This window comes from Syngnathus leptorhynchus, chromosome 2 (assembly GCF_054491065.1).
Source record: "Syngnathus leptorhynchus isolate UIUO chromosome 2, UIUO_Slep, whole genome shotgun sequence".
Classification (NCBI taxonomy): Eukaryota; Metazoa; Chordata; class Actinopteri; order Syngnathiformes; family Syngnathidae; genus Syngnathus; species Syngnathus leptorhynchus.
Genome location: NC_141196.1, coordinates 14,448,959 through 14,464,960, shown reverse-complemented (window position 1 = coordinate 14,464,960; position 16,002 = coordinate 14,448,959). Strand labels below are relative to the sequence as shown.

The 16,002-nt window shown below is 42.1% G+C and overlaps 1 protein-coding gene across 1 annotated transcript in view; it reads right to left on the bottom strand.

Annotated features, from left to right (window-relative positions):
- Nucleotides 1-11,030: 11,030 nt before the first annotated feature.
- The window catches only part of reep2 (receptor accessory protein 2), a 38,174-nt gene continuing 33,202 nt past the window's right edge, over nucleotides 11,031-16,002 (bottom strand). Inside the window, exon 8 of the mRNA XM_085938770.1 lies at nucleotides 11,031-11,174. Coding sequence (XP_085794896.1) covers nucleotides 11,046-11,174 — 129 coding nt within the window. The 3' untranslated portion in view covers nucleotides 11,031-11,045. The remainder of the gene's footprint in view (nucleotides 11,175-16,002) is intronic.

Below are 16,002 nucleotides of genomic sequence, written 5' to 3'. Positions count from 1 at the left end.
TATCTGTTCCCATAACAACCAGTTGTCCAGCAGATATAGTGTTCGATGAGCGGATTTACTTAACTGATGCTCTATTTAACGAAATCCTCATACTGTATCAGCTTTCGCCGAATGATAATTTTATTCATGTACTGTTCGTACTGTATTCATTTACTCAAGTTTTACCTCGTTTATAGTTACATACGCAAGTGCTGAAGGATTAATATTTCATTCTTCTGTGATGTTTTCACTAAGGTGAGCATTCTTATTTTGTTGTATCATTGTTCTTTTTATGTATTTGAATGAATGAATGAATGAATGAATGAACGAACGAACGAACGAACGAATGAATGAATGAATGAATGAATGAATGAATGAATGAATGATATGATGTTTCATATAACTATATTAGTTTTTGTTGGGACCCAGAGGTTAGAGATTGAGTGGCTCATAGTATCCTGTCGAAGAGCGCGAGAGAGAGAAAAAAAAGAGCCCAACATAAGCAGTGCAAAAAAAAAAAAAAAAAAAAAGCTACTGAGTGAATGCCTGTTTGATAGAAACCTCTAACTGAACTGGGAAAGTAAAGTTACCCAAACAAAGAATGTAGATGTGTCTTCCCTTTTGAGGGTGCAACATAATACTTTTGCTGACACACCGATGGATCTCAACTTTGTCATTTGTTTCACAATATATTTGTTTCAGACAATCCTATACAGAATTTGTCTGTTCTCCCCGTGCTCGTGTCGCACAGATTTTAGTCATCATAAGCCTACAAACAACTGCTACGTTAACACACACAGAGCAGGAAAACATACAAGCAAAGCGTTTAACAAAAGAGAATGAAATATTTCAAACACCAAGATGCATACAAATAGCATGAAACAATACCCCCAGGCATATAGCATGTTCTTCCTGCTCTGTGGGAATAATGACGATTTAGTCGGGGAGTTTCTTTGTCTGTCCTTCTTGCTTTCCAATACGCTTCCTCTACAAAAGGTATGCAACTCCAAACTCATTTATATTCAGATAAAGACTTGTATACGATGTAGCCGGGGCACAAATGATGAACCGTAGTACAGCAGGGTTTGCGGCAATTTTCCACACTTGGGGCATGAATAATAATTGTGACATCAGCTCCTGACCAGCTGGGACCTAATCAGAATTTAACAAAACTAGAGTGCAACCCCCAATGCCCTCCCTCTTTAGACGTGTAAGAAAATCAAATTAAAGGTGAGTTTAAAAACCTCCAATGGAGCCATGCTTTTTTTCCTTTCTGCACTCCATCACTCAGTGTGTGAGTCAACCGCCTACTTTCCGAGGCTTTCAGCCACCAAGCACTGAGTGAATCATGACGTGAATCATTAGATTTGGCCAAACTTTGTTGAAGAAGTTGGAAATGCTAATACTATGTGGAAAGAGAGAAGCGAGACAAGACGGAGATGACCCACTTAGTGCAATTATCTCTAACGAAGAGACAGAAGAGTCGTGAGCTGGGGAAAACACACAATCCTAAATGTGTTAAATTAATCCAGATAATTCAATCGGCGATGATAAAACGCCACAATCAAGGCCCCTCTGGCTGTGGTGTTTGACTGATAGTGCACAGGGCTGGTTTATGCAAACACTTCCTCTGCACAAGATTCCCGCTCTCCGTCGGCCCGGCGTCGGTACCGCTAGGTTGTGTTTGTTCGGGCAAAGTGAAGCACATAACACATTTGCATGCTCACATTAATACACACACACACAAACACATCCACACGGCCATCTATTGTCACCCTCGGACATTTCCCCGGCTTCATGTGAGATTCATACGGTGCGCTCATCCGTGGTTTCCCCCCTCCGGGCGTGTGCGAGTGCAATGTCTGTGGTTTAGTAACAAGATCATTAAAATAATCAAATTATGATAAGAGCGAGTCAGTGGCGCTGAAAGGAGTTGTTTTGAGTCCATCAGAGGCGATGCTGTTTGTGTGCAGGGCGACGACTGAGCGAGGAGCATCATCAACATTAGCTGGCAGCATGGGAACAGGCCTGCGGTGGATCTGAGCGATAATAACATTAGCGGCACTTTCTCACAATAACAACAGCGGAGTAAGTTCCTCTTGTTGTGTGAGTTAAGTCTCGTACTTTGAAGCCTCAAAGCAAAAAGAATCCGCACGCATATCAGATTGTCAGGGAGGACGTGGAGCTGGCTCACCTCCTGTTAACATCAGCAACGTGCGCAAAGCAGCTCCTTTTAGTCACTCCCAGACAAAGAGCGAGGGCGCCAAAGAGACCCAGGAGTATTTTCGGAGTGAATCTCAGCACTTTTATCTCTTTGCTAAATATTTGTTTAAGGAGAAAAAAGACCACTCCACCTTTAATTACAATTGTGTCTCTCGCCTCCCATTTGCTTACAAACATCTCCGCCGAGGCGCCGTTTTATTACAATTGCAGTTTAATCTGAAAAGGAATTAAAGCTACAGTAATTAGTTTATAGGGCAGTCTAATTGTCTTATTGTGCGTTTAAAAACATTGCTTCGGGAACTTTGAAAGTTGTGCAGTGTCTCCCCCTCGCTCATCATCTTCTCTCCTCTGGCTTGGCTGTACAACAAAGCTATTCATTTAAAACAATAATCTCAAAGTCATTATCGTCTGTGAAAAAGCCTGCAAATCAATTGTGTTTACGACATGACTGTTCATTAGATATGTAAATTTGCACATCAGTTCTGAGAACTCAGCAATTTAATTACAGTTGATGTATTTTCATTTACAAAGTAATTAAGCAAGCGTTTCATGTTCTCCCCTTCTCTTGCCTTTGACATGGTCTGTTTTGGATTACGATCAATCCCAGTTTTAATGCGAGTGAAAACTTAACCCGAGCCTTCATCTTTTCTGATTGACACAGTTTAGCGGAGGAAGATTACAGACCGACATATCTTCATTTGTCGAATATCAAACTGTCTCACTTGAACGCTTTCAGAATGAAATGTCGCTAATCGGTGCTGACGAACGCACGCTGCTTGTCGAGAAGATAATGAGTCTGCCAGAGCGGAGTGGAGAAACAAACAGCTGAGGCGAAAGCGGGAAGCAACATTAAGACCCGACAACACGCAGACACTCCAAGTACAACTGCGGTGGCTCGACCGTAGAGACAAAGACATTATCCTAGGATTTTTATTTCTTGGGGCAGTCAAATATTTTTGGGGGTTCGGGGGGCAAGGCAGTTAAATCAAGCAAGTCGTACCAACAGAGTAGGACCTCTGATGTTGAGAGGTTCACCGGTCACAAGTGAGATTGACACAAAAATATACAAGAAGGGTCAAACATGTACGATACTTGAGCACACTGTCACCCGAGACTGGACTTCAAGCATCTCAAAGATTAACAGCACTTGTTTTTCTTTTCTTTTGTCTGGCTTGTGATATATTCCAAATGACACCACTGAAAAGTAGAACTCCATTGCAACGTGTACAGGAATGAAAGACGTTACTATGCAGAACGTTTTTTTGCTTTTGTTTTTTTTTTAATTCAAGCAGACTTCTCAAAGACATATTCAAAGGATATTTTGTAATATACATTTGTTCGATTCGGTCCTACTGAAGCCAACTGAAGTAAAACAGCTTTGAAGCAGCTTTAGTGGTTGGATTATTTTACAATCAAATGCTTTTTATACTGCGGGAATCTTGTACTATGTCGCCATTAAAGCGGCGGCAAGAAAAAAAGAATGAGCATTCATTAGCAGGATAACGGGTGTCTTTTTTCCAGGTTAGAGTTGAGAATGAAAGACAGCAAGGGGTAAGACACAGCCAGTGAAAAGATGAGAAAGATTGAACAAGGGAGGCAGAAAGGGGAAAGTAAAAGTTTGAAGAAGAAACCCTCCTCAGTGTGTCTAACTTTGGAACCATGCTGAGGCCAAAATCAAGTATGTCTCACCCGGGATGATGATGATGATGATGATGATGATGTGTTTAATTGCAAAGCTCTAAAACCTGATTGATACCTTCCCAACACACACACACACACTTGTATTCAAGAATTATAGACATTCGGAATGCACCTGTGTGTTTCGCCCGCCTCCACTTTCGACCCAAAATGTCATGAGGGCATATAAACACACACACACACACACACAGGTGCTGCTGGGTGGACCGTGGGGGGGAGACGTAAGAGCACTCTCGCTCCACTGAGTGGAAAACTCAATCTTCTTATCTCAGCAACTTTGGATGGACAGACTCAGTGGAGGTGTGTGCGTGTTCCTATGTGTGTCTGCATGGAAGGGATAGCCAGACACAACATTCCCAAAAAGCAGGCCGGAGTTTTGGGGACACTTGCTTCTTGAATGTGGTCAAAGGCAACATTTCAGGATTGACAGGTGTCTCGTCGTTCTTATCTAATCCATTGACTCCTTCTCTGCCATCTCTCCCGCCAGTAGGCCTGACAAGCAACAGATTTGCATCACGAGTTGGGTCACTATAAAAAGCAGCCATTACCGCTGATGCCTGAGGACCACCCACGATCATCATTAGCATCTGAAAGCGCACCGGTTGTGTGGATTATCACAGGCACGCTATTATCATAACGGTTAAGATAGCAATGCCTGCATTGAAAAGATAATCAGCAAGGTATTATACGCTGGGATAATAGCACTGTGTAAATACTAGAGATGCACTCGCAGCTAACATGCATCAACCTCTCTACCAATTATTGTGAGCAGAGTTCACTCTGCCTTCCGTTTGAGCCGCGTGCCGCCACAGATCTGATTACGATAACCACGGTGTGTCTTATGAGGATGATTGCCATAATGATGGGGGTATCCGCCCCTTCTTTTATTCAGGTTCGAGCATACCTTGTTCTAGGTGTGTGTGCGCGCATCTTTGTCAGAATGAGGCGCTGACAGAGATCGCTTGTAGCAGAATTTGTTCCCATCTATTTGAATCAATTTGTGTGTAACGTACTCCCTGTCACATCTAATTGTAGAAACAATGTCCAAACTGTGGAATAAAAGACTCCACTGGTGAAATAACATCAGCATGGCGGTTTCCCTAATCATTTGAAAAGCAACCTTAAAAAAGTGCAGTGGATGTGGCAGCAGCTCAATCCCTAGACCAGACCGGGGTTGGATGAAACCACAACAGGACAATACGGTATCAGAGAAATTCAGAACATATCATTGACTATGTTTACATCCAGACTGCAGCTCAGTTTCTAAGAGTGTTCAGAACATTGTAAGATCTTTGGGTTACTTTATAAGATTCAGCTATGATGTCAGAGGCGGCAGATTTATCACCTACATACCTCACAGTTGGAGAGACAAGCCAGGTCAAGATTTACTGTTTCAAATCTTGAATGCTTGGTATAATCATACCAAGCTTTTCTGCTGCGGCCTCTTCCATCTTATTTGAAGAGGGAAATCTTTTGTTAAGGGGTTAGGCCAATGGGGGCAAGAACATATTAAACTGATTGGGCCTCCACTTCACTCGATGTCACTGCCCTTCTGACAAGCTCCTGAGGGATAATCAGGACTCAGCATTAAGTGAAGTCAAGAGCCTAAATCAGAAGCTCCCTGCACACTGGGTGTTTCACCCTCTTTATCACATTCACTTGTAGATTCTATAGTCCACTTTGCAATCTAGACTCAACATGTGAGGCCAAAACTGATGCAATATGGTGATTTAACAGAGGGGTAGATGAAGAACGGAGAAGTTTAGCCGTGATTTCCAAGAAATGGCGTCACTTAGCTCATGCCATCAATCAAAGTCACATGGTGACAATCACCGCCCTGCCCCCATGTGTTTATGAGTGTTGCAATACCACATGAGTCAGATGCAGCTGGTCTGCTTGATGCCTACAGTACAGTTTGACCTTTAAGGTTTCACGGTTGAGGAATAGCAGGCAAATTCCAAACAGATAGGTTAGTAACAGTACAGATTCAGAACCAGAACATGCATCTTGTAACGCCAAACAGAAACGTGAAAACGTCATATTCTCCTTGTGTTAGATTCCTGTTGGACTTTTCTCTTTTGATAGGCCACAGTTGAATGCCTTATGACAGGTGCAGTTTTAAATTGAGTAGGTGGGAGTAACAGACAGAGAATGAGGAGATGCTGTCGCCTGATCCAGGTGTCACACAGAGATGTACAGCAGCTGATAGAAGAGGAAGACCAAGTATGCTAGATAGATAAAGGGAGGGTGGGACATGTGTGTGTGTCCCATCAGTCACTCACAGAGAGGGACAACAGCAGACCACAATGGGGCCTTCAGTGTCTGGTTGAAAGTTGTAATTTAGCATGAAGAGCCATTGAAGTGATGAGGCTAAATTTAGCTGCACGTATGCATTGTGTCTTGTAGAGAGGATAGCAATTAACAGCCAATTAACTGAACCACTGGGGTCAGCAGCAGCGGCAGAATAGCATTGGTGGGTGTGTTGCTACGCTGCCACAAAGAGACAAAGAAGGTTTGAGGAGAGAGAGGGCACAAATGTCTCTGTGTATCTTTTTTTTTTTTTTTTTTTGAGCAAGGCCGCATTATGAGATATGAAGGGGTCCAATTATGTGTGACCTGTGCATCAGCATGCGTCTGACATCTGACAATACTGCCAACTTGCAACATGTGCAGATCAGTCTTTCCCAACCTTTATCGGGCCAAGCAAGCATACATATTTTCCTATACATCAGAAAAGTTTCACGGCATTCCGCCAAATAAAAACATGAAAGAAAAAAAACGATAATAGAAAAGTAAATACTGAGATAATGACAGTCTGTTGTCGATTCACTCACTAATTTGAAAGTGTGAAATTTGGGCCACAAGGCTGAGCGAGTGCAGGCAGTTCATGTTACATATTGTTTCAAGAAACATGAAAGATTGAAATGATAAAGGACACATTGGTTTGCATTCATTGTAATATGGAAGAAATAAAATTGCAATTAGATCATTTTTTGTAATTGTTCAGCCCTACATCTATTGGGAGACCATGTACTAGGTAATTGCCTGTCTCGATATGTCATTGGCGTAGGTTGACAAAAAAGACAGATTAAATCAAATTGAATTAGGATCTCCAAAGCACGCTGGTTGGGAATCATTGGGTTTCAAAATTTCAATCAATTCAATCAATTTTGCTATGAAGAGAATTTAGTTTTTCCTTAGTTATTATATTATGATGTTATTTGTTGGGCACTTCCCTTCCCAAACCCACATGTCTCTAATTTCCTCACAACCCAGACAGTTGAGGCAGATGGCCGCCCTGCCCTGCGTCTGGTTCTGTTTTTATCCCCATTTGAAGGGAGTTTTTTTTTTTTTTTTTTTATATTGTGGCAAAGTGTGTGCTCATGGTACTTTTGGGGAAGTGCAGTGTTGCAATTCCAAGATGATGCAATTACAGTAGGCTCAAAAGAGTCAATCTTGGTCTCACAAAATCACCACAAATTTTCTCACATGGTTCTGGGAGGCTGGATGTGGTCCTGGGAAAATTACAAGCAAATGGCTATCAATAATATTTGACAAGAGAGGTCTAATATGCAAAATTAATAGTAAATCGCATGCGCAGGTAATGCTCAGTTTTGCCATTGTCAGAGGTGACATATACAGAATGTTAAAATATACAATCATATTTTATGATCATAATCATTCATATTTCTGACAGTGTCAGTGAAAAATTGCAAATGTGTGTCTAATATTGTGACCAGCAATTGTATTGCGGCACCATTGCTGTGTCTCACATGTCTGAGTGTGTGTACCCGTTCTGTACTGTCATGTATTGATTGGCCAATATGTGAGAGCTTAGTAAGCCATAGCAGTAGACTGAGCCAGGCCCAACAAGTCCCCTTCTAATTACATCGCCTTTGAAAAGGCACCTCCTCATTTCAAAAAACAAGTCGCGTCATTAACGGCGCTCTGACAAACACCGCACCTCTAAACCCCCCCCCCCCCCCGCCCTATATCACCCCTTCTCCGCCACAGCTGATAACACCTCGTTCGGAGTCGGTGATCAAGGCAGAGCCATCTCCTCCTCATCCTCATCTCCTCTGCAACTCCACCTGCGTAATTGCTGCACCTAACCTTTTCAGCGGTGCCTCCGTTGGGAGTCAGGCAGCCAGCCCAATTGGGCTGCGGTTATTAATAGAATCTCATTTCATGCCTCCATCGGATAAAACAAAGGTTGGGTTTCACTGAGCAAGTTTGATCTTATTACTGCTATTGTTGAGCCGACAGAGGCACGCTTTTGGGCAAAGTGTGCATACGGTTGTTGAAAAAGAGGCTGTGAAGGGATTATATGGTCAATTTGATCAGTGTGAGAGTTCATGACCTTTCAGAACTGCTGTTAAATGAAAGACTATAGGGCCTACATAGTCAGTGATGATGAATTTCTGGGTGGAGGCTTTTTTTTTTCTCAGCCTCATCGCCTCCTCCAATTGATTTCCTAAAATCAGCCAGTACGAAATGCTGAACCTTCTCATGACCTAACCCTATCAAAAACAGAAACCCCAATTCCACTAAAGTTAGGATACTGTAGGCATTAAAAAAGATTGTCCACCCTGTCAGAGACTACACCGAGTAAAAATGCCTTCGATTCCGAGATAAGACAGAGACTTTTAAAAATTGGTCTCGAGACTAAGACCAAGCTCAAGCACTACAACATGAGACAGAACCATGAATTCTATCTTTGTCAGAAAATCCTGAGCGAAAATGTTTGTCCATCAGTTTGCGACATCAATCTGAAGCGTATTTGAGATTGAAAAGGAATCAGCATGATTGTCAAATTTTGAATGGCTTGAAAAAAAATGAATGTTTGGAGTGGCCTTGTCCAAGACTTGAATCAAAGAGAAATACAATGGCATGACCTTTAAAAGGCCATTCATGCTTGAAAACCCTCCAGTGCTGATTTAAAGCCACCAAGGAGGGGTGGCCCAGAATATCATCACAGAGATGCGAAAGAGAGATTTCCAGTGATAGAAAACACTTGATTCCGGTTGGTGCTGGCGTGAGTGGCCCAATAATTATTCGCTTTAGGGGGCAAGTACTTTTTCACACTAGATATGTTTGGAACTGCATCTCATCTTTTTTTGTCTTCTCTCTGACTAATATTTCATTTTCGTTGATGATGGTCATCCTTTAAGTCAGGCAAACATCCAAATAAATAAGATCTCACTAAAAGAGCAAAAACTCTTTCACACTACTGTGACTGACCGGTGACCAGTTCAGGGAATATATTTTTTGTAAAACGCCATGATTCTACGTAAAACTCTTCAAAGAAATGTTAAAACTCTGGAACCTTAATGGTATGGTGAGGGAGAGCATCTTGGGGAATCTTTTTTTCAAGAAGGACAACATAAATAGCAAGCATTTCATAACAGTGACATCACTGACAGTCTGCTAAATGCATACATGGCCACAGTGACATTAAAGTTGCTATCCTTTTCATTGGTGGTCTTTTTGCTTCATGACCGACGTTAGCCGGCTGTTCTTTTGAGACCTAGCGGTAATGGCCCTTGGATTCTGATGTTGATGTGACGGCCGCATCTTTGTTTAGTGTGACACAAATTGATGGGAGATCAATGAGGACCTCTGCACTGATGATAGAGCCAGACAGTGTTGGGTGCGGGTGGGGAGCTCACACAAGAGCAAGTAGTCATGGCCCAGCAGGTCACCCAAGACCAGCCACCAATTCTCATTTAGAGAACCTTCTAGTAGAAGGTTTGCCTTCATCTGCCGTCGGGAAAAGCAACAGTGAAGCGGTCATTATAATGTAGAACCTGCACCCCCACCCCCTGCCAATCATACATACACACATTAAAGCATATAGTATTTCTCAAACACACACACACACACACTCTGCTAGCCTTAGCTAAACCCTGTGTACAATGAGGTGTGTGTGGGTTGTACTGTTGTCCTAATTGGGACTTAATGAGGGAGCCAGAGCTATGGGAGTGAGGAGAGGGGAGAGGATTACCTTGCAACAATATGATGAATGGGAGGGACTCGAAAACCCTTCATGCCCCATGCCCTCTGCCCAAACACACACACACGCACATACATTTTTAATCTCTGGTGCAGCGATTTCCTTAGAAACACCAATGTGTCAACATACACACATGTATGACAGTGTGACTGGGTTACATGTTAACTACGCATTGAATGACAGCAGCAAATGTTTGGGATGAATCCCCTTTGTCAGAATGGCCCTGTTTTTGTGTTTGACAAAGTGACAAAAATATGCTACCATGTAATGTTCCTTCTTGACTTCATTGTCTCAGTTATTCCTTCTATTTCCTCTTCAGAAAAAAAATAATAAAGCAAGGAGGGTACTTGCACATTCATTTTTTTGGGGTCATTTGTTTTTTTCTACCATACCATGTACATTTTTGGAATGTGGGAGGAAACCCGAACACCCAGAGAAAACCTACGCAGACACGGGGAGAACATTCCACACAGGAAGGACGGAGCCAGAATTGAACCCACATCCTCCGTCCGTGCGGAGGCAGACGTTCTAACCACTGCTCCTTCCTTCCTTCCTTCCTTCCTTCCTTCCTTCCTTCCTTCCTTCCTTCCTTCCTTCCTTCCTTCCTTCCTTCCTTCCTTCCTTCCTTCCTTCCTTCCTTCCTTCCTTCCTTCCTTCCTTCCTTCTTCCCTCCCTCCCTTACCCCATTGCTTCTTCCAGTTCTAGTCTTTCCTTTCCTTTTCTTCTTGTGTCTACCCTTTGCCAACAATGTCAGCCAGCTTATGTCGCTCATCTATATTTATGTAGTCTATATCGAAAAGTGTGCTCAGAAGCGAAGCTGTGCAGGGCCCCTCACTGCAATTACTGATTAATTACAGGGAATTAAAGCAATTAGAGCTGCAAAGATGTACAATTAAGGAGCACGTGCTTTCATGACGCCACACACTAGATTGCAATGCAAATACTTTTCTCTTTTAATCTGTCACACTGTTCTTCTTTCATTTTTCTCCACAGCACTTCCAAATACTACTGCGCACGCACGCACGCACGCACGCACGCACGCACGCACACACACACACACACACACACACACACACACACACACACACACACACACACACACACACACACACAGGGGCAGGTTTCCAGTTCATTAGATAGTATTTAATTTGAAAACACCTCGGTGCTGGGGGAGATGAAAGTCCTCCCAGGAGATGAAAGCTGAAGCAGGAGTGGGCGATGAGAAAGGGATTCCTCCATCTGTCCCCTTTGGTACCACAGACTGGAGACAACAGACACCAATAATTTCAGAGCAACGTGGGAAAAGAGGGATTAAGATGGTTTCATCTCATCACTGATGATATTTGAAATAAATAATTTACGATTTGTCATGAGACCAAAAGCACATGCTTTGAGATTCTGTCTTGTAGTATCATTGTGGGACACCTTTTCAAAGTTCATTGCCCTCACAGAATCAGAAAGTACAAGAAGTCTTGGTATTAGTAAGTATAATATAATCTCTATCGTGACAATGATACCGGGCAGCACAAAGTGACTGCACATTTTTTGGATAATCCAATTCTCGTACCTCCATTACACCGAATACATTTGTGATTGAACATCGCGATTATCCCTGCATTGTTAGATTGGGGTAATCCCACCACCGTTAGCCTTAAAAGAGTCAAAGCAGCATCATTTAAATCACCAGAAAAGAGCAACAGTGAAAAATAGAAATGTATAATTTTGGGGGGATCCTGGCTACAATTGGCTCTGTGCTATGGAACACAAGATACGACCAGTTCATTGAAGAGAAACAAATGCAAGGCTTACGTTAATGCCAACTACATTGTGCGTGGTGATTGGTTATTTTTTAATCACTTGCTTAGCTCCAAGTGGATATTTTCTGGATCATAGTTGACATACTGCTGTCAAATAGCAGCTTCGCTTCACAAATAGAGACACAGGAGTTTTTAGGTTTAAGTTTGAAATGATTCCACATTTTTGTGGCACCAATTCTCTTCTTCACCAAGTGGGTGGCATGCGTCTGCCGAAATGCTTTGGTAAAATTTCGACAAATTATTTCTCTTTATTTCGATATGTCAGCCATAAAAAACAATGTCAAGATGAAATACTTTGACTTGTAAGCATATTCAGAGTGCCTGTTTCTCAGCAATGCTGTGAAATGCATTTGTTCCCGAATGCATGAAACTTGAAAAGACTGAACCCATAAACTACAATCATTCTTCATTCAATCTACTATTTATAACTAATAACCTAGACACTTTGAAACATGCTTATTAGTTACTATACTGGTTCTGTACCTTGAATGCTAGAGCACTTGAGCCATCAACTTGCTTTTTAAAGGGTCTTGCACATTGATTGTAGGCCTATAGTGACAGAAATTTTTACCCGTCGGAAGGAAATTATAATAATTGTGTTGTAGTCTGCTTTGGGGTTCATAGCCATTGCTTTTGACAGTCACAACTCTGAGCTCAAATTTAAAACAATAGAATCCACAAACTATAGTCAAATAAACTGCAGCAAACGTGAGTGTGTGTGCGTGCGTGCGTGCGCGCATGTGTGTGTAAACAATGAAAGTTTGTTTCCTACCATTTACTGAATGACTGAATTTGCCTTTGTTATTTCATGAATAAAAATATTTCTTCAACTCAATATTCCTAGGCAACATTTGAATTTGCATATTTCTATTTCATATTCTGGTCTATTTGACGATAATGCGTTTTTTTTTTAAAAATAAGTCAGACATGACTTACCAATCACTCTGTACTTGAGTAGTTTTTGCACTAAATACTCAATTTGGTGGGTTGCTTTTGACATATTGCTCTAAATGAACAGCACTCTACCCACCTCTCTTGGTCTGTGACTGACTGACTTCTCACATCTGCGTTGACTGTGAAATAGATTGAGTGGACGGAAATATGAGTGAATTCTTGACTTTCCCGACCAGCGCGTCGGACTTTAACAATGATGTGAGGCCATGTGAACACCGAAGCTAATTTCCCACTACTTGTTCCATCTAGGTGCAAACAGGGGGGGGGGGAATGGTGACAGGAGCCCTAATGGCAAAGGAAAGTGTTCTGTTAGTGCACACAAAATGAAAAGTGACAGCTTGACAGCCTCAAGTCAAAAACACATTTGTCCCACTTGACTTTCGACTACTTATAAGCCTTCATGATTGAAGGGAAAACAATCCAGATACACCTGAGAAGCAGTCAAATAAACAAAAACTGTAGCGTAGAGATTGATAGGTGACAGAGTGTTTCTCTGTTTCTCTCTCTGGCGCTCTTTGTGTGATGCCCTCAAGCAATGCCCATGGAAACACTATATCCCCCTACCCATTTTTTGTTATTTAAACAATAAAGTTAGTTGACTCAAGTGAACTCTGAGATCTCGTTTTGGACTTAAAAACAAACTTTTCTCACTTGCATTCAAAGAACTTAAGGGGGAAAAAAAAGGCCCAAAAATATGTATATCCTGATGAACCACTTTTTAAACTGGCGTAGTGTTAAATTGCAGTGGAGCCTGGTGCTTATATAAATGTTGAAATATTCATTTACAGTACACATTTCCCCTTCCTTTTTTGTCCACTTTCCAAAAGAAACATTTTTCTGCACTTTAGGTTCTGCTATATTTATGAGGAAGACGGGACATCTCCCCACGGCAACACACTTATTCATCCCGATCGTCCTACTGCAGTGATGGACCTCGGGTTGCACACTCACAACCCGATGCAATACACAAATACCAGGAGGAAATAATGCATGGAAAAAAACAAGGTCGGTGTTCTTGGAAAGTAAAGAGACAGCAAAGTAATAGACTGCACGGCTAATGAGTGGCTTTGAGACTGGGCAGTGGAGTACAGTCCTGAAACAAAGCAGAGAGAATAAAACAATTCCATTGATCTATTTTCTATGTAGTTATTGAAAGCTTTGTATTTCGACATGAAGCTGCCGCGCTATTTACAGAGAAAAATCATGCTGTCTTTTGGAACCATTTGGTCAAGCGAAGCTGTTATTTTGGTCAGATTGTTGGCCTTTTATAGAGATTATGTCAAGAAACTCCTCCTAGAGATTGTATCTGATCATTCTCAAACTTTGAGTGTTTCATCTCAACATGTTTAGGATGAAAAGCTATTGAAGGCTTTTTATTTTGTCGCACGCGGTTGCCACGGCAACGTGCTGCGTGCAAAGAAAAGGACGGCGTTTTGGAGGGTTTGAACCTGAGCGAAAACTCATAAAACTTTGCACGCATAACCGACAATCCAAATCAACATTTTAGAGATTTCTTATGGGAATTTCAAAATAGGGCTCCATCACTCCACTAGCAAACATTATTACGAAGCATTCTATGTTTCATCTACACAAGACACAAGACCTATCAAACACTCTTACAGAGCCATTTAACAAGGGTTCACTCTGCTTTCAAGAAGCCTCTGAAGGTAAGTGCAATCAGAGTGGGAGCAATTTTTGGATGCCAAGAGACAACCAAAATCAAAATCTCAACCACCCATTTTGAATATATATAATCACTTATTGTTAATGTACCAGAGAGTTCAGAGAAAAAAAAAAACCAGAGTGTCACGCAAACTGCGCTCACACGCATCTGTCACCATTCTGAGCAGATTTATATAGCGTTTGGGCCATCACACACTAATCAGCCCCAGTTCAGTGGCTAAACACACCACTATTGTGCTACTGAGTATGTATGCAGATAAAGACAAGAGGCTGATTTGATTCCATATTTTTTATCCCCGTGGTTAATCGTGGGATAGAGCCCCGTGGCTGCTCTTTGCATGCGAGCGCGGCGGCACCTCCGCTGTCTGCCCACTCGTGCAGTTTCCCCGCTCAACTGTTGAACACATAACGACCGTACGGTGCGCACAAATGACATCTAATGCTTTGAGCTCTGCTAGTATGCGTCCTGGCAAGCTGTATTTGCCTACGCCTGCTTTGTGCATCATGAGGAACCATTATGGTAATACAGCACCTGAGGGAAGAGAGGCAGAAAAGAAAGAGCGGCCAAAGAGATGCTGGAAAGAAGAAAGTTGGGAGGTAGACAAGGACATAGTTATGTGTGTGCTTATGTGCTTTAATAGCAGTACATTAGAAAAATGCTTGCAAGGAATAAGCTTAGCTGCATATTACTCTTAAGGTGATCTAAAAAAACTTTTTGGACAGATATCCAACTGGTCTCTCATTTTCGCAGTGACTCAACTTTTGTCTCTTTTACTCGTTATTTCTCATCAAATTGCAAAGTGAACTCAAGTCTCCTTGATCAGCAGCCTTTTACCTCCTCTAAATGATTTGTGTTCAAACACTTGAGCATGACTGAGGGACATGGGAGGGGTTGAGGTGACATGCTGAGACATGACATGAGAGGAAATCCAGGTTGAATTATTCAGACCCACTGTACTGCAGCAAAGAGATTGAAATGGATTGACCCAAATGGGCTAGTGTGTTCCCATCAGAGGGGTGCGCCCTCAGGGGGTCACCATGTGCTGCTGAAAGACCTCAGACAAGAGCATAGGTGGGTAGTAATGAGCTACATTTACTTAAATTACTTGGGATGAATCGTACTTGTCAGAGTAGTTTCATGCAACATTCATTTGGATGATATCCGCGACGAATATAGAAATACTACCGGTACGTGCGAAACTGTTTGCCTTAGGAGCCCCAAAAATGCAATGCCTAAAAGGCATGCTTAAGGGACACAATTCAAGGCAAATACGGTAAGCTATTTTAAGACAAACTTAAACAAAAACATAGTTATTTGCCGATGTTTCATCATCCCTGTTTACAGTCGATGACGAAGCGACGCCCCCGACACAACTGTTTACTATCTGGCTACAGACGTGTCGACTGACTGACTCAACGGCGCATTTAAATAACGTTCTGAATTTCTAATGAGAACGTTGTACAAAAGTGCCAGAGTGCCGGCGCACGCTGTAGGTGCTCCAAATGGGGACACGGTGTGTCCGAACACATTGCGCAGATGAATGGGTGTGTGGATGGGTGAAAGTAAGACTCTGTAAAACAAATTGAACACCATGGTGTCGATAAAAGCACTCTACAAATCAGTACACTCCATTT